At 41.6% G+C, this 22,812-nt stretch overlaps 1 protein-coding gene across 3 annotated transcripts in view; it reads right to left on the reverse strand.

Moving 5' to 3' along the window:
* RNF144B (ring finger protein 144B) overlaps positions 1–22,812 on the reverse strand; it is an 87,853-nt gene that overhangs the window by 13,078 nt on the left and 51,963 nt on the right. For all 3 annotated transcript variants that reach the window (XM_085220122.1, XM_003204719.5, XM_010708310.4), the window contains exons 3-4: positions 13,546–13,650; positions 6,969–7,029 (exon numbers count right to left, since the gene is read on the reverse strand). In XM_085220122.1, the coding sequence (XP_085076248.1) occupies positions 6,969–7,029; positions 13,546–13,650 (166 nt within the window). The remainder of the gene's footprint in view (positions 1–6,968; positions 7,030–13,545; positions 13,651–22,812) is intronic.

The following is a 22,812-nucleotide window of genomic DNA, read 5'->3' on the forward strand; positions in this document are numbered from 1 at the left end:
TGGAGTACAAGTGAAACCAGAAAAATAAATAAATAAATAAAAAGGAGCAGTCAAAATAAGGAAAGAAGTTATTATTTTACTCTGATGAGATGTTCAATCTTTTGGTTAGGGCTATTTTTCTCTTAAGCCTTTTCCTTGTCTCCCCACAGCCATTTCAGCTACGCTCAGTCCACTTTCAGGAAGAACGCTTTCCCAAACAGTGCCTGTGACAGGCAGAGATCTGGACAGTTTTCACAAAACATACAAGCAAGCAAGCAAGATGTGGGAGGCAAAGGTGGTTAATGTAGCATCCTGAAGAAGAGAGAATATCTGGCTTCCAAGAGGTGCCTACTGAAAAGATGAGCCCATGCCTTCCACAGAATATTAAGAATATTTCCCTTTTGATGGACTGTTTTTCCATTAGATATAAAGGGGAGTTTCACATCATCTTTCACTACTGGGCAACTGTCATAGAAATATGATGCATACGTTCTAACCACATCCTATTCTTCTATTTTGTTATTTCTGATGGCCACATCAACTCCATCATAAACACACATGCAGTTATTCCTGTTTTTTTCTATTAAGATAAATTACATAGAAGTCCTGTGGCTAGGTAATGACTGCCAGCATGTGAGTTAAAGATAAGTAAGAAAGCTTGATTTAAACCTGAAAGCATCTGTGTTCTAAGAACACAGCACAAGAAGACTGGATGCTTTCAGTACATTCATTATCAGATGAAGAAAGAGCATATAGGTATAAAATTGTATACCAATTATTTCCCACAAACTTTTAACCCAATATTATATGTCTATTATAGATAAGGTAATAGAGAGGAAAGATACATTAAAATAGGTAGCAAATATAGGAGGTGAGTAGAACAGCTTTGGGATGCGTAAACTCTTCAAGTCATCAAAATTTTCCTCAAAATTCACCCCAGAATCACAGAATCACAGGGGTTGGAAGGGACCTTTAGGGATCATCACGTCCAACCTCCTGCTAAAGCAGGGTCTGCAGGCTTTCACCCAGGAACTGGACTGGAGCTTTTCTAAGAAGCTAGCTCATCTCCTCCAAGAAACTCAGTCTCTCGGAAGATTCAGCTCCCTTGCTGATACTTGCTAACAATGCTTAAATGTGCCTTAGTCATTGGAAGCTCCATCAAGATATAGCTCACATCAGCATCCCAGCCATTGCAACTTCCCCTTAAAACAATCCTCATTCCCCGGAACTTTACTCTTTTTTCATATTTAAAAGCCTACACTGAACCACAGAACCCACTCTCCATGACAAACCGAAAGGATTGAAATTTCTAAACTTTCCACCTTAAGGCTCATTTTCAGCCCCGGGTTATTTTTATGTCTATTCTTTGAATGTGTCAAATGTTTGGAACTGAGAATCATATTCAGAGAGCAGACTGTATGAAGGAAAGGCCTTTCTTTGTGGAACAATCTTGGGGTTTCCAGAGGCAATAAGCAGGAAAGGTATGAAGAAACAAACAGGAGAGTTTGGAGATGTTTCATAGTGGCTCATATTCTCATATTCTCATATTTTTTACGTGGTTAATCACTGCTAAGGTTCTTTTGTTGGCCACAGAGCTTGACTGCACGTGGGCAATGTCTATAAGGATAAAAGCTTATTAATTGCTAGAGGACTGATGAGAAAAAAATACAGATCAAAAGGAGAAACATTTGCCTACTAATTTAATAGAATTATAGAACCATCAAGTTCAGAAAATACCTCCAAGACCATCTGTCCAACCATCCACCTACCACTAATACTTCCCCACTACACCATGCCCCTTAGTACAATGTCTAAATGTTTCTTGAGCACCTCCAGGGATGGTGACTCAACCACCTCATTCCAATGCCTGAACGCTCTTTTGGAGAAGAAATTTTCATAATATCCAACGTGAACCTCTCCTGACTTGAGGTCATTCCTTCTAGTTCTATCGCTAGTTACACGAGAATAAAGGCTGACTACCACCTCGCCACAATCTCCTTTCAGGTAGTTGAAGAGAGCAGTAAGGTCTCCCCTGAGCCTCCTCTTCTCCAGACTAAAGAACCCAAATTCCCTCAGCCGCTTCAGATCTCTCACCAGCTTTGCTGCCCTTCTCTGGATGCAATCCAGGACCTCAATGTCTTTCTTGTTGTGAGGGATCCAAAACTGAACACAGTACTCGAGTTGTGGCCTCATCAGGGCTGAGTACAGGGGCATAATTACCTCCCTGCTCCTGCTGGCAACACTGTTCCTTACACAAGCCAGGATGCTGTTGGCCTTCTTGTTGGCACACTGCTGGCTTGTGTTTAGCCACGCATTGACCAACACCGCCAGGTTCATTTCTTCCAGCCACTCAGTCTTTGAGCCACTCTGCCCAAAGCCTGAAGGGCAGCCTGGGGTTGTTGTGGCCAAAGTATAGGACCCAGCATTTGGTCTTGCTGAACTTCATTCTACTGGCTTCAGCCCAGCAATCCAGCCTGTTTAGATCCCTTTGAAGGGTATTCTTGCCCCCAGGCAGAATGATGCTTCCTTCCAACTTGGTGTCATCTGCACAATTACTGAGGGTGCACTCAATTTCCTTGTCCAGCTCTTTGCTAAAGATATTGAACATGACAAGCACCAATACCAACCCCTGGGGAGCATCACTCATGACTGGTCAGCAGCTGAATTTGACTCCATTCAACACCACTCTCTGGGCCCGGCCCTCCAGCTAAGAGGTTACTTGTTCAAGCTGGGCTACCAGCTTCCCCAGAATACTGTGGAAGACGGTGTCAAAGGCTTTGCTGAGGTCTAGACAGCCTTTCCTTCATCCACCGTACAGGTTGCTCAACCATAGAAGGAGATCAGGTTGACCAGGCAGGACTTGCCTTTCATGAACCCATGCTGGCTGGGCCTGATCTCCTGCCTGTTCTGCACATGCTGTGTAATCTCACTCATGATGATCCGTTCCATAACTTTCCCTAGCACTGAGGTCAGGCTGACAGGCCTGTAGTTCCCTGGATCCTCCTTACAACCCTTCCTGTAGATGGGAGTCACGCTGGCAAGCCTCCAATCCTCTAGGACCTCTCCAGTTGACCTGGATCTCTAACAGACGATGGAAAGCTGCCTGGCAATCACCTACGTCAGTTCTCTCAGCACCCCCAGATGGATCCCATCTGGCCCAAGGACTTGTGGCAGTCCATGTGGAACAGTAGGTCTCTGATAGATTCCACCTGAATCATGGTGCAACGTCTGATGCACAGACTGAGAGATGAATGATCCAAATCATTTATTACAGGTTTTAACATCCCTTTATACATTCACAAGTTTCCTTTTTTAGCTTTCCCATCTGTCTTTACACAACAAAGTGTTGTGTACAAAGTATCAACAAAGTATTCCACAAACACTCCTTAACCATGCATACAGGTGCTTATCCATTCAAAGTCACAAGCTGTTCCTTTTGCTTTTCTCTTCTTTTAGATTTGTCTTTGGTTCTCAGTGTTGCTTATCTTGCTTCACAGCTGCTGCTTTGAATAGTCTTTCTTGTATTCCCACATCATAGGGGCTTTATTCGGCTCCCTGTCCCAACTTCCAGGTCAGGGGGTAGAGTAAGCCAGGGATAACTGGGCTGACTTTTAAAGACAGATGTAAGGAAGGCATTGAGAACACCAGCCTTTTCTTTATCCTTTGTGGTCATGTTCCCCACTGCATCCTGTAAAGGATGGAGACTCTCCTTACCCCACCTCTTACTGTTATATATTTGGAAAAAAGTTTTCTGTTCTCTTTTTCTACAGTGGGCAGGTTGAATTCAAGCTGGGTTTTTTTCCCTTCTAATTTACTTCCTGCATATTCTAACAACTTCTTTGTACTCTCTGCCCATCCCTTTTTCCACAGGAGGTAGACTCTTTTTTTTCTCCTGGAGCCTCAGAAAAATTTCTCTGTTTATCCACGCTGATCTTCTTCCCCACCAGCTCATCTTATGGCACAGGGGAACAGCCTTCTCTTGCACCTCTAAGATTTCCTTCTTGACTAGAGACCAGCCTTCCTGGAGCTCTTTACTCTTCATGACTGAATCCCAAGGAACCCTCCCAACCAGTGTCCTGAATATTTCGAAGTACACCCTCCAGAAGTCCAAGGTAGCAGTTTTACTGACCCCTCTCCTGACTTCACCAAGAATTTGGTTACTTCTAACACTTCTAGTAAAGCAAACGGGGTGCTTAAGCAAGATGGAGGACAGAAAGCCCTTATCACAAGAGAAGCTGAGAGCAGAAGTTGAGAGTAGAAGAGACCATATACAGGAACTTGAAGGGTTTGAATACAGGGTTTTGTTGATCAGAACAAAATTAATGAACGACAGTGTAGTACCTGTCCATTCTAAGAATCAGAATTTGGCCTACTATACTTTAAAGAGCAACATCTGGAGAACATATTGCTTTAGATTTCTATCCCTTACCACACCGACTTCTCAGAAAGAAAGAAAAAAAAAAGAGAGAGTAAAAAAAAAAAACAACCCTAGCTAACTCAAACTAGCTGTTTCCAGTGCCGGGTCTGAAGAAGAACTGAAAACTAGGAAGAAAAGGGAGCTCAAAATATTTCACATGTAAATTTTCTCTTTATTTAAGAAACCCTAAAAGGCTGATTAGTGCAATGCTACTATTACACCATCTTGCAGCTCTTTGAAATGTTCTATGTCATTAAGCAATTCCAATGATTTAATGGACCTCTGAAGATATACTTGGCTTGGCTTCTGGCTGACATCAGCTCTGGCCATCTGGCTGCATCCTGACTGAAGTTCATGAAAGCTTATGGCTGAACACAAATACCAAGGGACTACTTTTGCTGTCAGTGCAAGGAGCCACACTGAGTTTGCCTTAGGCCTGGTGTCAAAATGGCTCACAAAGGTACTCAGTGGTTGTGGCTGTTAGGAGACCATGAGAGATTAGGGCTAGGCAGCAGTGACCCAGCTTTTGCAAATCATGAGATTTGAAAATGGGTAGGTTGTACAAACGCTGATGAAAACACAAGCCACAGATCAGATCTCATATGTCAGGAGTCCCAGAGTCAGAAATCAGTGCCAGTAGTGCCATCAGCAATGCTTATTGCTAGATTCAGAAAAAGATCATCAGGCCAGCATTGTTGAGCTGGGGTCAAGTCTGAGAAGACAGCTTCAAGCAGGCAGAAGCAAATCAGCCAGACTCAACTGATAACTCTAGAAAGGCCAGTCCTAGGGACAGTGCTAAACCTGGGATGTACAAAAGGACTTTGCTGGGGTGGCATTAATGCTGATGAGTAGGTTACAGTTTAAGTTATCAGTAAGTTGGCTTCATTGCTAAGAACACACAAGGCCAAATCCTCAGTTTAAACCTGCTGATGAGTTTTACTCATCACACAGGAGAAAGGACAGATCTTAGAAATATCATGAAGAGAGGAAACAGAGGTGTAGAGGAGATTTGTAAGACTTAGGCAAGAAAGAAAAGGAAAGGAGGATTTAAAAAATTGGCAAGTTTCAGGTTTCTATGAGTGGGAGGCGAAAAAAAAAAAGAAACAAAAACAAGATGTAACAGGGAATTGGACAAAAGATCATGAGTTCAGCTTTGTCTGGTCGCAGAGGAAGAGATACCAGGAAATCCTTAGTTTCACAGTCTTCAGTCTCTTAACACATAAGATTTAATATAAAACAGATAAATGCATTTCAAGAATGCTTCTCTTTCTTTAATATGATGATGTAACAAGCTGTGAATTTTTCTGTTCAGGTCTGTAGGCAAGTGAGTGCTTTGCTTATGAACAGGTGGAACTTCCTAACGAATTAAGAGTAAAAGAGAAGAAGGTAGAATTTGAGATAGAATTAAAAAATGAAAGCTGCTCTTGGGGTTTTTTTTAAAATATTCATCCTAAGTATATTCAAACCACAGCTACAATCTGCATCTGCCCATGAACTCTGGGGTACATTTAGGTGTACTCGTTTCGCTGGTTTTGTGCTTCATGCTCATCTCACTGAACTTCAGTCAAGATGAGATTCAGTAAAAACCCACACATTCTTCTATTTGACCATCTTTTAAAGTGCATTAATGTACATTAATGTAAAACTCTGCAATTTCATGGATATTCCCAATTCATCTGCATCTAAGCATGCATATATAGGAAGATAAAAATACAGTCTTTAGAGGAAAGACAAGCAGAGTCAGGGCAGACCAGTCCCAGATACTTGCTTGCTACTCTGCAAGCTACCATGGTGTGAGTACTTAGAAAAATACTGCAACTTCTAAGTGGGGCTTTCCAGCTGGAGTCAGTCTTTAAAATCATTGTGGGACTTCATCTTTCTGACTGGCAAGCATCTTTTTCAGCCTTGGCTAGGACCTGCCTCCTGAATCAGAATGCTGACCGCTGGCATACCTCTGACCTTCAATTTCAAACTGTGTTATTAATATGCTGTTACTCAGAAATGAGGGGACCAATGGTCCATCAGGAAAAAATTAAAAATACTAGAGGAGTACACACAAGGCTTCTCCGTGAGAAAAAATTCTCTTCTAGGGGTGTTTGCAGATGTTCTATCAGACAACAGGGTCCATCTCTCACAGTTTTGAAGATCCTCAAACTGGAAGATCCCCTAGTAAAGGATCATGTGTGCTCTGCATCAGAGCATCAGTCTCTGGCACCTTGTCTAACTCTCTCCCTGTACAACCTCTGCCTCAAGGACCCAGGCTGAACATATTGCATGAAGGGTGACAGTGTTTCAGGCACACAATCTGTGAGTGTTGCCCACAAGTCTGGGTAAAAGGATGATATTTCAATAAAGTGCCACTGTTGATTTTGTTTTACCAAAATCATTTCTGATTGGTCTGTGGACTTTATGATTACAGTCAAACAATTTCAAAATAATGATATTTTCTCCACCTCTTCCTTAATTTACCCAGAGGGCTTTGTCTTAAGGCAGAGTGCTTTATAGTTTGTTATATTGCCGCTTCCACTGATATTTTAAAAACCCAGGTAGCAGAATCCAAAAAGTTTCATACCACGTTCAAATTTCAGCCTCTTGAATAGCTGAAACTGCTCAACTGGTACCAAATAGGCAATCTGAAATGAGAAACAAAGAGAAAGAATTAGAAACAATTAGAGACTTGAGAAAAATAAACATCCTCTTCTACTTCTCTGCCCTCCTGACCCAGCTCTCAAATTCACCTTCTTTTACTTCTTGCTTTTTACCACCACACTCATCTGTACCTAGATTTTCTTCTCCAAAGAGTAAAGGAGTTCTTGATCTCTCTTACTTTGGCCCTGTAGCCCAGCAGTTCACCCATGTCCCTCTAACCAGGCACAGGAAAGCCTTCTTTGTGGATGGATTCTATATTTACTATAAAGTTTTATTTCGTGTTTGTTTAATGTATCTGAAGGTGACAATTAGCCAGCCTTGGAAATCGAAAACCGTTGTTCATGGACAAGAACACAGTCCAAACGAATGGCTGCTCATGCATGTCTCCCAGTCTTTATGGCAGGGGTCAGACCAGACTCAGAAACAGTCTCAGCCCTACCCAGGAGTCCATCCAAACACCCCCTCCCCTGCCCTGCCTCAAACACTGCCTTCAACAGATAAGGAGCTTGAGCAGAAGCAAACTGCCCACACAGCAGGTGGCAGAGTGCTGAAAGAATGTGAGTGCATCAAGACATCTCCTCTTCCAGACTAAGAAATTAATCAATTATTCATTGCTACATGACAGGTTTTACAACAATCTTTTTCTAAAGCTAAGTTAAAGTTGGAATAAAAACCTATGAAGAAAATGAGAGGCTAGGACTCTTCTTCTGAAAAGATCTTGATGTGAGACTTAGCAGAATGGCAGGAGTTGAAATAAGTTTTCTTGTTTTTCTATACTTTGTAAGCAACAAATAAAATTCTCTTGTCAGAGCATCAGAATACTGACAGTTCTCATGAGGAATGGCAGCTCCCACCTGAAATAAGAACATCCATGGTAAAAAGGAAAACTTGGAAGGCTCACTACCACTACAGGCTCCAGTTGGACCCTTGCCGAGTGTCCCAAAAGACTGCCCAGTACGGTACAATAACGAGAGGTGCTATTACTGTGCAAGACAAAAGAGCAAAGGAAGGAAAAGGAAAGCACTGGAACTGAGTTCCTTTTACACAAGGGCAGGCTGTAACTTGGGCAGTCCTATAAGCAAGAGCCAAGGCAGAACAAGTTCCCTGCTTTTGAACGCTGGTTATCACAGCGGTAAACAGAATTCCCTGCGTCTATTCTCAGGCTTTCAAAGGATATGCAAGGAGGCAATAAATAGAACTTTAAAGATCTTACTTCCTTTCACACCCATATGAGTCAAGCCTTGATAATGCCACAAGAGGAGAGTTCATCAGGACAAGTGCTTCTCCCTTTTCCACGCTAGCAGACGCACAGCAAGGAAAGATCCCGAACCAGCAGCACCAAGAGCCGCTTGCAAAGGGCTGCACTGCCCATCTCTGCTGAAGTAGCACTCGCAGAGGCAGCATCTAATTTTGCTAAGAGTGCAAAACAGATCTAAGCTGGGCTGTGGTTTGCAGGGAGATCGTATGGAGGTTCAATCTCATTGCTAGAAATTACGCTCACTCCTTTCTTTATCAGCTACCATATTCAATAGCTTAATGGTGAAATATTAATTTATTTTCTCCATCGAGGAGCTCATTTAATGATACATACATACAATATGACTCTCTCATTTATTTCTCTTGGATTGATATAAGTAAATAACACAACAATTTTAATTTTGACCCTGAAAAAGATAGGTCAACATTTTCTCACCTTCCTCCTCATTTTACCATTTCAATCACCTCTTGCAAAATGCAAACCAATTTTCAAATTAAAAATAAAACCAGTATTTTAAACTGACACTCGATGGCATTTTTGCTCAGCTGTGAATGGAATACAACAGTAAAAAATTCTAAGATTGGGGTCACCATCCCATTTCTGTATCTCTTTGCAAAGTGCTGACAACCCTCCGCCAGATTAGCACTGGTGCAGACCAGGTATTCACACAGACGGAGGGACAAGAAACAGAAATTGTACTAACTGCAAAGGTACTATTCTCCTCACTGAGCTCATGAGGCAAGAGCAAAACCCAACTGCCTGCTGCACAATATTAATCCAATTAGATTTCATACACATGGGTCACTGGCATCAGCCCTATGAGCTGCCAAACAGTACAGGCATCAGAAACAGCAAAGCACAATCCACTAGAAATTATCCCAGTGAGTAATACATTGGAAGCTGTTGAATGCACTCAAGACCTGATTCACAGCTTACACTGGTGATTGCATTTGTACCAAGTAAAACCATTTCAAATTGTGATAAATTACCCTTCCTTTAGATTAGGGATATTAACTGTTCCAATTAAATCAACTGAGTGAATTCCCAAGAGAAACAGGGGTATTCTAAATGGAAGAGGTGTGCACAGTTGAAGAGGACTGCAGCATCAGATGCTCCTTCCACCTCCTACTTCTGGGATCAAATCCAAAGCAGTTTCATTTATTGTACTTTTTAGAGTGCAAAAGGACAAACATCTTGTCCAACTAGATTGCTTTTAAACTTTCTTTTTTTGTGTAACCAGTTATTTGAAAGAATCTGGTGCCAAAACCATTGCCTTCCCACCATCAACACCCATTTATTTCTACTTTAAAACAAGCTATACTACAAGCAGCTGCTGCCTTAATGTAACAGGTCAAGATACGATCTAAGATTAGACTTGATTTCAAGCACTCCCATGGAACAGTTCCTTCTATTTGAATGCACTGTTTGTCAGAACAAAAAACTGGCAGGGAACATACCAGTTTCAGCTAGATTTTGTTATTATAAACAAAAACAAATCAGGGGGTTCAGAAAACATATTTTTAAAGTACCTAAAGGTACAATTTTCTAGTTCAAATGACTTAAGTTTTTTAAGAATAAAAAACCTGAGCCGTTTTCTTCTGAGATCCAGAGACACAATGCTCTCGTTCACCAAAAGCTGAGCCTTAACTCCCAGCGTTTCGTATTCTGCAAATGAGTAGTTTACTGCCCAAACACTGATGAAGTATTTAGCTGTTTTACAAAGTCACGTTCTGGTTCTTCAGACTTGCTCATTTCTTCATGACAAATATGGGAAGAAATTGTATTACACATTTAAAATGTTACCCAGAGTTTTTGCCCTCACCTGTCAAAAGCAACACAAGAAGCACGTGTGTCAGAATCAAGTCCAGAGCAGTCAAAAGGCTCAAATAATTTAGTACTGAACAACAGAGATGGAAGAATTTTGCTCAGAAGACAAAACATACTTAATTCACAGTGAAGGTATTTAAGTAGGTAGACGGAAAACACTAAAGAAACACTACACCCCTTGAATAAAGACCTTGACAGAAAGTAGTAAATAATCTTCCATAACTACTACATATTATAAGTTGCTTATAAGCTTTATTACAAATTGTTCAGCTTTCTTAGTGAAGAGGACTCAGCCCATTGATATCAATGGAAAGGCTTTTCTTCACTTAAAATTATGCTTAAGTTCACCTTATCTCCTTTATGCAGGATAGGGCAAAAGGCATTCGAAAAACAAACAAGACAGCTGTGTTGACTAACATAATTAGACACAGTTTAGCTCAAAGTATGGAACCAATTTAACAACATGTCTGTTAAAAGGATAGTCTATTTTTTCCTTACCCTGTAGCAGCACCTGCTAGTAGAGGCAACAGCTACAACAATTTCAGAAGAAGCTATCACGCCTACTTCCATACACTAACATTTACCAAAAGAGAAACTTTGAAATGCACAAATGTAAGTGGCTTCAAAGCATACGCTACTGGACAGCTGAGAAAGTGGTGGCCAGGGTTGTGTCTTTTCTCATGGCATTGTCCTGCTGAGGAACATTTACCTGCCAGAGACCAAACATCCAGACCTTCTGGAGACGAGGAGGCTGATACCTTCAGGCCTGAAGTTTCGGAGTGTGACTGTATTCTGCACTTCTGTGCCAAACAATAGCCACACTTGAAGATATTCTGCACCATCTGAGTAAGGATTTGTTTAAATAACAGCTTTTAAAGGCTGTTCCATTTTCACATGGAACAGTCTTTACAGAAAAGAACGCGGAATGCTCATGCGTAATTTGCAGTCTGATCATGCAGATTATTCATTTTATTTATCTATTATTTCAATTCTTCTCGCTTTATTGGTTTCTAAGGTGTCCTTTATTAAAGTATTGAGTAAAATATGTAGGTCACTCCAAAAATAATGCCTTTTATTTATTTCCATGGAAACTCCAACTGTGCTACAAAGAGCACAGTAACAGTATTTGATAGAGCAAATTCAGCTACAAAGCACTCTTTTCCAACATAGTCACCACTGTTAGCTATGCGTTTTCACCAGTCATGAACAAGATCACTACTGCCTCACTGTGCTTGTACCCACAATTCAGTCTCCAGAAACATTCATCAAGCTTCAATAAATGTCTGTAGGTGCTGCTCTTTCCACATGAGGGAAATGACACACCTTTGCTTTGGATGCACTTCCATCTCAGATGCCATTTTGCCAGACTGCCCCTCTGCAGTTATCTCACATAAGACAGCGAAATGCATCAGAATATTTGTGGGAAGGTTCAACCTCTATTGCCATACCACCAACATTCACCTCTGATGTCATGTGCCAACATAATAAAATAGGAAGCTTGACTTTTGCAGAAGTCCTCATACATAAACAGTTTGCTTTAACTAGATTGGGGGCTTGTTTGCTTTTCAAGCAAAGGGTTTGTGTTTCAAGAGCATTGGCAAGAGGGAGTGTTAGAATATTAATTCATCCACCAGACACTAAAACATGTCTTGGGTAGTTTGGTCATTCTACTTTAGTCCCAGAAAGCACTCAAGGATTAAGCTAATGGTCCATTAATACATACCCTGAGTGCCCTTCTGCTTAATAATGGGAAATATATTCTTATAATTCCTATAGCATCATAGCCCTAGTTTATCAGTGCAGAATTCTTCCTAGCATTTGTTATTTTCTTTAAAAGCAGCATTTTCAATAAACATTGGTTGCCTTCAGTCTGGTGCAATAGGTAGGAATGACATTGCTATATCCTTTCTGCATTTACTGAAAAAAGAAAGAAAGAAAAAAAAAAGGAGGAATGGCAACAGCTGATTTCTTTCCACAATAGCTGGGTTTGGCCAAAGGAAAATCTCATCCCATAGTTAATGGAATTAAGTTTGCTACTTAATATCACATTCCCATCAGAAAATAATCACATCTCAAATATTTGTGAGAAATAGCCTAGCTACTATGATCTGATCTTGCAGCTTTTACTGCACAGCAAAAAAATTTTGAAAGAAAAGACCACAGGTCAAATTTATCAAGGAACCGTGCTATCACTGATTGCATTTGAACAGAATTATACATCTCTAGCACAATTATGCCACCTGTACAAACAGATCTTAAAGGAATGCAGAAGATAATAAGCTGCCTTCCTTTAGTTCCGAGATGGAGGCCTGATTCTCCTTGATTTTGTTCCTGTTCACAACTGCAGAGAGAATGCACCAAACAAGCCAAAAGACTTTAGTCTTTCTTTTCTGCTTGTATGCCTCTACACAGCAGGGGTTTACCTGGCTCACAGAGCAAGCAAGAATAGCTGCAGGGCAGCATCAGATTTACCCACAGTTTTATACTGCTTTCTAGATGAGCAGAGTAGCTGGCATGTGTGGTTCCAGACACACAGTCAGCAGCTCCTCCCCATGTTACAGGCTTGGCACTAAGCCCAATTCAGAAACTCCACACTAACTCTAAGTGAGCCAGAAGGCTGTTTGAGTGCTGCTGGGAGGCCATTAGGAAGCCTTCTAGGGGCCATTTACAGCCCCTTGAATCCCTTTGCCCCAAGGAGTGCAAGGTCTAAAGCTACATTTTCCCTCCACTTTTCTGCCTCCAACTTCCAAACTGAAGCTTCATGTCACTCGGGGGATTGTGCGTGTGCCAGATGTGCAAACAGCTGTGCCCAAACCTCATTTAGCTTCTGAGCTCTCAATTTCTACCTTCTCTGCCCTGGGAAACAAGAGTACAGCAGACACAAAAGACACAGAAAAGTCTCCACCCGGTGCTGTGCAGACACCTTTCTTTCAATGCAGTTTTACCGTCCCACGTATTTATATTGGGCCACAAATTGGTTGCTGCAGCTCAATATAAACACAGAAGAAAACGTTCTGGCTTTGTGTATAATCAGTTTGTGTTGTTGCTCTTGGGTTTAAAGAGGTGCTGGAATTGTAGTGTCTGTAGTCATATCAAATCTAATTTAACTGACAGCACTAATGGAGGCTCAGCAATTCTAGGATACAAGGTATTCTGGTTAAGTCACCTGCATGGATAATTCAGAGGTTGTCTGGATGCCAATTAAGCCTCTCCTCAAGGCACAGACGGAAAAAGGAGCAAAACCCTTGAAAAACATCTGTTTGTTTCTAGTAGTTCTTGTCAGTCAGGCTTCTTGCCAAAAGCTCATTAAAGGTAATTAAAGGGAGGAAAGAGTACATGATCATATTTATTATGTAGATGAAGAAAAGAACTTTGGGGTTTTTATGCTTAAAAAAGGAGAAAGAAATGTTAATACCTCGGCTTCTTGTAGGGTCCCATGGTTCACACAGAGCATGTCTGGACAAGTGATAGGAGAACCACAACCTTCTTGAATGGCCAGCTGCATGTACTGTTTCAGGCACTAGAAATAACGAAAGAAAAAGAACTTAGAGCCCATATGTTGGTAGCATAGCAATGCTAGAACTTCTACACAACTACCACTTTCACTGCCTTAATTGGCTGTCCTGAAGCTCCAGCACACAGAAAACATCAATTATTATAAGCGTGAATGCTACAAGTCATTACATTGGAAGGAATGCAACACAGAACAATTAATTACGTGTGACTTCATCTGCTGAGCATTGCGTTTATCCAAATCAGCAAGTCAGACCCTTCAGCACTAACTCCTACACTCTGCTCAATCGAGTTTGGTAGATTATGCAGAGGGATCTTTCATACTAATTAAACAGGCTTCATCCTTTTGTCTTTCCTCCTGCATTCTTAATTCAGACTCTCAGTCAGCAGTCTCCATTGTAGAAACCTCATTTACAAGAAAGAGGCTACTGTTCTCAGCTCCATAAAAAAGGGAGGCTTAGAAGGTTACAGGAGGTTATAATCTGCCTGACAAGATGTGCAGTTATCAGTTCCCTTCTCCCTCTCAAGGCTCCACTGAGATCAGGTAACTTCCATGATTTACTATGATTTATCATCAGCCTCTGGTCTGTTCAGAAGGAGCTCTGTTTTCAGCACAGATACCTTCTTAGGAACGTTTCAAACTGTTCGATGACACAAAAATGGCAGACTTCTCCACTCCAACGTCTGCTTCCCCACCTTTTATTTGGCATGCCAGTTTCAAATACATGTAATTTGGACCTTCAGGCTCCACAACTATTTTGCCTATTTAACGCATATTAGACCACCTTCAGTGAAGTCATGAAACAAAACTGGGGCAATGGACTGACGCACAGTGCTCTAATTTTATCTCCGAAGTACACAGGCAAGTAAGTGAACTCGCTTCTAAATAAAACAGAACAACCACCTCCTTGAACAAAATCAAAGAGCACGCAGTAAATTGCAAATCACTGCTAACAAAATTAGAAAATGTGGATTTTTGGCATATTTTGGTATCAGCTTGCATGGTTTATTGTAAATGAAAACCAACTTGTTTTGTGAGTGTAGGTCTAAGGAAGCTTTGTTCTCCACAGATCTATTACATGCTCACATGGTAATCCTGTCCTCATCAGCCCTGCTGGCTTCTTCCCTCTGTTGCTGTTCGCTCCTTTTCTCCCTCCCTGCTCCTGTCCACTGAGGCCAGCTGCAGCACTGGATGCTTCTAACCTAATGGGTCATTAGGGCTTCTAATCTGGGCTTTCCTAATTAAATACCTGACCATTTTTAAGAAATACATCGAAGTGTAAGGTTCTTAAGATCTGCCAACCTTAGGAACAGGGCTCTTCAGGTACCTGGGCTCATCATGTCTCACTCTCTCTCCTCATAGGAGACTCGATTACCTTCTGCATCAAGTCCTATGGCAACATTTGGGGAAGGGGAAAAGTTCCCCTCTTGTCAAAGCATTTAGTCTGCCTTAGTTCCTTAGCAAGCAAACAAAAGCCTTTCACTTTCACTGAGATTCTGCCTTCTGTCTCCTCTGTGGTGCTGCCTGATATTGAGTAATTTGTTTTGACAGCACGGTGCAGTGGATTTGTATTTTGGGGGCAGCTCAGGTCAGCCGGGTAGAGAGCAGAGACAAAGGCTGAGAAGTTCCTGCAGGCCTAGCAGCAGCCCAGAGCCTTGTTCTTAATTTAGACTTCCAGGACAGAAGCTCAGCGCACTGACATTTAACCTCTCCTGCCATCATGGGCAGGAAGTGCTTAAGGAACTTCCAACAACAGCATGGGGTTTGAATTCAGCTTCTATGTCCTCTATCTGAGCCACTAGGGACACCAAGCCAGGAGAAAGGTGGTTTCTGGGGACTGTTAATGCATGGGGATTCTCCTTCTCTCACTCACCACTTGACTGCAGGTGAGGATAACAAACTGTAGGTGAGGATAACAAGTTAAGCCTTCTTGCAATACTTTTAGAGCATGCTGTGCTAAAAGAGGGTGATTTGGATAGATTTCATAACGGATCTGTGCAGTGCCATGGAACTTCAAATGTTTCACCCCAAACCTCCATCTTAAATAGTTCTATTGCTATTATATCTTTCGCCTCAATTTTCTGAGCTTGGAGAATGTATTCTGGAAGCAATTCAAAAAGATGAGGGAAGGACTTATAGGAAGGTTTTAACATTTTAGCACTGAAGGATTATGCTTTTTACCTAAATCTGTATGTGAAGATTTGAACTTCCTGTTCCCTCTTTCATTTTTAGCAGAAAAAAACAAAAACAAAGATCAGACAGTAGAAAATAACTAGAATTTTAAAATACATTTCCATATTAACAGCAAGAATGTTTTTTAGAGAGGTTTTACTTTATTTACAGTCCATCTAGTAATTTAGCTACTTAGTTGAAAAATGGCAAACAGAGCAACTGAATTGACATACCAATTGTATATGTGATGAAAAGAGGATTCACAGTTTATACAAAGAACCAGGATTCATTTTCTCAGCAGTACGTTCTCCTACACTACGAAGAATTCATTACATAGATGCAAAATGATAAAACTATTTTTTCATACTTTTTGTCTACAAAATGTACATATTACATATGCTATTTAATTGCTCTACAGAATGCAGGTAGGATGAAGGTACTCTGTGATACCAGAGTTCCTTAAAAGGATCTTCATCTTGACATCCAAGAAATCACCTCAAGGATTTAGAATCACAGAATGGCCCAGGTTGGAAGGGAACCTCAGGGACCATGAATCTCCAACCCCCCTGCCACATGCAGGGCCATTTAATACCAGACCAGGCTGCCCAGGGCCCCATCCAGTCTGGCCGTGAACACCTCCAGGGACGGGGCATCCACAACCTCTCTGGGCAGCTGTTCCAGCATCTCACCACTCTCTCTGTAAAGAACTTCCCCCTGACATCCAACCTAAATCTCCCCTCCCTCAACTTAAAACCATTTCCCTTTGTCCTGCTGTTATCTACCCTTTCAAAGAGGTCTTAACACCCTTGGGCTTACACTCTCACCAACTGTAATGATGTACAAGCATAGAGAGCAGTCAGTGGTTGAGAATCTGTGGCTTTTGGTGAGAATTTTTGACATGGAGAGCTATGCTCTTTGTGGCCCAACCAAGTCTCCTTCAGCAGGCTTCCCACTACCAAGTGAGGTTTCCACAAACGCCTCATGTAGTCAAGGCACAATGGTCAAAGCAACAGGATTAAAAACCCACTGAGGTCTCTTGCAAAACAGGTTTACAGCCTGCTGCCTACAGATGAAATCTGAGATCTGGCTCCATTGCATTTGCTCCATCAAATAAATGGTAGACAGCAATCAAAGGAATTTTAACTCCTGTTAACTTGCAACTATACCCTGATCGGTTTAAGCTCCTCTTCACTAAGATTTTGCTCACTAAGCACCTTTGTGGTCTGGGACACGTTACAAAGTCTGGATGCAATCAAGGAAGAGCGACTGATTCAAATGTAATACCACTCCACTAGTAAAAATCGGTGCACCCAAACAGAAGGTTTTGTGCTGATCTAACTTCACCAGTCAAGTTTTGCTCCTGCTGGACTACTGTCGACTTTAGTGGAAATAGTTCTAGAAATCTTTTTTTTTCCTGCCTGATACTCATAATATGTAATGTTATCTCTTTCAAATAATTTCTTCTCTAAGCATTCCGAGGAAAAAATTGATTTTCACATTAAGATGTTATTAACCTTTTGTCATTTAATAAAATAAGGTCAGTGTCTATTTACCTACTTCGAAAAAGTGATTCTCATGAGATATACATCTAGAAGGTTAAGGCCTGTAAAGTACTTAGATCAAATTGTAGTACGTGCAACATACATGCATTTATTTTTATAACAGTTCTACATTTTAACTTAAGAATGAGTTGAAAGTGTAATTTCAGTATTATATTTGTAGGTAATGATGTGCCAAAGGCATTATATTCTTCTCAATGCAAAATGTTATGTTTCTATTCAAAGTCATTTTCTGATATTATCTCTGCCAGAGACAAAAGACAGTTCTCAGTCATTCCTACATACTACTTTTTCAAGTACCCTGAGACATTCTATTACCTTGCTTTTCTCCCATCTGCACACAGCAATCCAGCTGCCTAAATGCAGCATCATTGGTTTGGATGTTAAAGGATAAAAGGAAACTGTGTATGTGATATGGCAAAATTGAACAGGTAGCATTATGAAAGTTGGAGGGATGGCCACGAAGAAGAAAAACTGAATTAAGTTGGAAAGGATCTTTAAAAATCATCTAGTCCAACTCCCCTGCAATGAACACGGACATTCATAGCCAGATTAGGTTGCCCAGAGCCTGGTCCAGCCTGATCTTGAATGTGTCCAATCCACCATATCTCTGGGCAACCTGTTCCAGTGCCTCACCACCCTCACTGTAAAAAACTTCTTCCCTATATCAAATCTAAATCTTCCTCCTCTAGTTTGAAATTATTTCCCCTTGTCTTATCACCACAGTCCCTGCTTAAGAATCTATCCCCTTCTTTCCTTCTCGCCCTTTAGATACTGAAAGGCTGCTCTCAGGTCTTCCCAGAGCCTTCTCCAGGCTGAACACCCCCAGCTCTCACAGCCTGTTCTCACAGGGGCAGTGTTCCATCCCTTGCATAGTTTTTGCGGCCCTCCTTTGGATGCACTCCAACAGGTCTGTGTATCTCCTGTAGTGAGTATTCCACATCCAGACACAGTATTCCAGGGTGAGACCTCAGCAGTACAGCAGAGGGGCAGGATCACCTCCCTCAACCTGCTGGTCACACATCTTTTGATGCAGCCCGGGGTACAGTTGGCTTCCTGGGCTGTGAGGGCACACTGCTGGCTCATATCCTGCTTGCCATCCACCAGAACCTCCAAGTCTTTTTCAGCAGAGCTGTGCTCAATCACTTCATCTCCTGCCTTGTGCTGATAGTGTGGGCTGCAGTGACCCAGGTGCAAGACCCTGCACTTGGTACTGTTAAACCTCAAGAGGTTCTCCTTGGCCTACTGCTCAAGCTTGTCTAGGTCTCTCTGGATGGCATCCCATCCCTCGAGCGTGCTGACTACACCCCACAGCTTGGTGTCATCAGCAAACTTGCTGAGAGTGCACTCAGTCCCCTGCTGATGTCATTGATGAAGATATTCAAGAGCATTGGTCCCAGTAAGACCCCTGAGGGACACCACTCATCACTAATCGCCATCTGGACATTTAGCCATTGACCACTGCTGTCTGAGTATGATCTTGCAACCAGCTCCTCCTCCACTGAACAGTCCACTGGCCTATTTCCCTGTCAAGTGCTACAGATAATGCTGCTGATCACCATGCAGCAGTTGATACTGAGTAAGTAAGGGTATTTTTCTTTAATTAAACATCACAATAACAGTGGAAATGAGGGGAGGGGGAAGCAGGTCTAGAGTGTTTCGTAACCATTCCTAGAGTATGAGTTATGTTAAACTTTAACATGAAAAAAAATTATTTAAAATATTCTGCAAAAAGAAGAAAGTCTTTCAAATCTGTCTGAGGGATCTGCTGTAGCCTACTGCCAATGGCGCTGGATTTGGCTCAGATACACCAAAAATTTGTCCAAAACAAATTTACACAAAGCCTTCCACAAAGTGGAAGCACTTCATTAAAATCAGGATGGCTACCTGGTAATCTTTGACACCACAAAACAAAAAATGACCAGAGAACAGGACTAGAAAAACTCGCCACTGTAAGCCTCAACCAGCCGTGAACACCATTTGCAAACAAATCTCTCTCAAACCAAACACTCTCTTACCAACAGCTACAAAACAGACGTGACCATGAGGCTTATGTCACAGACTGGCTCAGATACTCCGCTATTCTAAGGCACTGACTTAGAATATGCTTACTTCATGTCTGTTTCTTCATTTGTTAAACAGAGATAACAAACTTTGGTGACACAGTGCTGTGATTAAATACTGTGGTTCTCCCTTCCTCTTCTGTCCTCCCCTGTCTCCTCTTGGCCATTGTCATGGTGCTGCCATTCCTGCTGACTTCAGGAACATGTTGCCCACTTTCCTGAATGGTAGCATCCACCAAAAGGGTACATTTGTGCCTTTCTGATACTCTATCCAGAAATACACGCAAGAAGCTCTTAAACCATCTAAATTATGATAAAAATGCGAAGAGTTCAGTGCCAATATTAGCAGGCGTGGGAATTTTCTTTTTTATAACTTAAAAAAAAAAGCTATTCTGAAACATTTCAAATGTCAAGCTGGGAAAAAAAAAATCTGAAATGTCAAAATTTGGCAGCTTTTACCTGTGGGTGGAAACAAAAAACAATCTGAGGTGAGTTTTATATAAAGTAAGTGGGTCATTGCAGCACGAGGGCTATTTAGGAACAGGAGAACACAGTGTTCTAGTGCAGCCATGAGCACATGCAGAGGTCTCCTAGGATGAGGAAAAGAAGTGAAAGAAGAGGGGATCAAGAAGTTCCCTCTTGAAAGTTAGCACAGAGAAAGATAAGAAACATTAAAATCCAATGTTTGCTAGATTAAGGCGATCCACATTTTCTCTTACTCATAAATTTTACTAAGTAGTCCTTCACTGGAGAATTTGTGTAATATGCATAATTTAGCAGACATCTCATGCTCTTTGTCATCTGCTTCTCCCTTGACTTTGGTTGAATCAATCTCCTCTGCTCCAAAGCTTTTCTTCCTGTGCTTTTGGCTGTTCATGCTGATCCTTCATATCAGTTTGTCTACAGCTCACCAGTCCTTCCCTAGAAAAGCAGTCTAAGGCTTGCAGCAGTAAGGACAAAAGGTCAGTATTAGGCCAACTGAAGAAGAAGAAGGAGAAGGTAGGGCAGCACACAGCTGCCCTAGAAGGCACAAGAAAAGAGTGCCCTGCTGTTGAAGTACAATGGTGAAAATTCTCTTTCTGGAAGGGTTTTTCCTTCCCCCCTTGAAAATGTAGCTGGCAGCAGCATGCCAGCTCCTCTCTCAGAAAGAGACTGCAGAATCCCATGGCCCTGACTCACCAGGCAGGCAGGCAGCTGCCCAGGGCACCAGGCTATCAACAGCAGTGAAGGAGCCTTTTTTTTTTTTTTACCTTTCCTGAGCCCAGGCCTTGCTGTCACATAGCAGAAAATTGGGTTTTCCCAAACACTGCCAGATCACCTACTTTGTGGAATATTCAAGATAGAAGTTACCTGTGCTTCTATTCAACACTGCATGTTGACTTTTCCTTTTAAGGTTGGAGGAAGTTTAAACCTGGATTAGACTGGATTGTGTGCACCAAAACATCAAAGAGGTGATCACCACGGCATTTGTTTTGCGTATTTTGTAATTCAGTTACTTCACGCACTTCTCAGAAATACAAGACCTAACAAAGAATTTGCTTGGATGAGAAAGAATGGTGAATCATGCTAGACCTGCAGAACATGTGCTGTCAACACCTAAAACTATCTTTTGTTTTCAGAGTTTATTATATGTTGTTCTGTGCATCTCAAAACCTGATCCAGTAAATAATACACAGGATGGATATAAGCCACTGCTTGATGTAAACAGCAGTGAAGCTACAGTGTGGAATTGCTCACCTGGCTCATATAAGAAACCTGTAGTTTTCAGAAAGAGAGAGTAAAAAGAGGGAAGACAAAACCAAAGAGAACTAAGGACAGAGGAAGCTAACACGTTAACGGACCTCTTCAAAACCACATTCTCCCTAACAGCAATGCTGTTAAGAGCAACCAAACTGTGAGAGCACTTCTGACACTTGTCCAAATTCAGCAATGTATAGTTTTGTAAGTTAATCAGGATATAAAAAAAATATTATTTTGCTTTGGATTCAGACAGAAGTGCAGTAAAATTCTGTATTTCATAACAGTCTGATGGCAAAGCCTGGCAGAGTGAATAATCATTTTATGTAGATATGTGAGCGGTGGGACCAAGGGAGCAAAGACCTGTGTAGCTGGATGCTTCTAAGGAATAAAAGGCTTCAAGACAAGGCAAGCACAAGATGCTGCAGACAGGAAAGGTATCCTGCAAACACACAAGAAGGATGACTGATAAGGTAAAACAGATAAAAAGACAAGCAGTACTGAGAACAGATGAGATGCTCTCTTTTCTGAATGGGACATACAGTATTAAACTACGTGGCATAAGCAATATGTATATTGCAAAATATTATATATGTATATTAATTTACAATAGCGTGTGTTTGCAGCATGGCACTCCACAAGGCTTTAATGGGCATAGGTAGTTATCTGAACAATATAAAGGACGTCAAAAGTTTTGCAGAGAAAATATAACTTGTCGCTTCCCTGCTAAGCCCTCCACAAAAACTGGTCCTTCATTCAAAATTAACACAGCCCAAACACAGTGAAACTAAGCCACGATGTACATTATAGCTGTTCCCAAAACACACAGTGTGTAAAGGTGTGCTTCATCTTACATTTCAGTGGAGTCTCACACCAATTGCAACAATAAGACAAGGAGCTGTTGGAGGCCTTCCAAAGGAGGGCCAGGAAGATGACTGAAGGGCTGGAGCATCTATGCCACAAAGAAAGGCTGAGGGAGCTGGGTTTGTTCGGTGTGGAGAAGAGAAGGCTCTGCGGAGAACTCATTGCAGCCTTCCAATAATGAAAGCAACTTACAAACAGGAGGGAGACCGACTTTTCACATGAGCAAACAGTGATAAGACAAAAGGGAATGGTTTTAAACTGAAAGGGTTGAAATTTAGGTTAGATATTAAGAAGAAACGAGTATAAACAAGAGGCAGACTGACGTTTTACAAAGCCCATAATGACAGAACAAAGGGGAATGGTTTTAAACCATGAAGAGGGAAGATTGTGATTATATGTCTGTAGGAAATTCTTTACTCAGAGAGTGATGATGCACTGGCATAGAGTGTCCAGAGAAGTTGTGGGTCCCCATCCAGGAGACATTCGAGGCCAGGCTGGATGGGGCCCTGGACAGCCTGAGCTGGTGCCTGATTCAGTGGGTAGCAACCCTGCACACAGCAGAGAGTTTGGAACTGAATGATCTTTATTAAGGTCCCTTCCAACCCAAGACATTCTATGAAATGATAAGAAACCCAAAGTTGATGTCTTCTCAGACCTGACTGGACTACCAAATGAAGCAACAACTGTATCATACAAAGCCATCTGATTTCTCTTCTCTGAACAAGCAGAGTAAAAATGGCTAGGTGAAAAGCTCCTGTCTTAATAGCAAGCTT

Source organism: Meleagris gallopavo, chromosome 3, assembly GCF_905368555.1.
Source record: "Meleagris gallopavo chromosome 3, MGAL_WU_HG_1.1, whole genome shotgun sequence".
NCBI classification, from domain to species: Eukaryota; Metazoa; Chordata; class Aves; order Galliformes; family Phasianidae; genus Meleagris; species Meleagris gallopavo.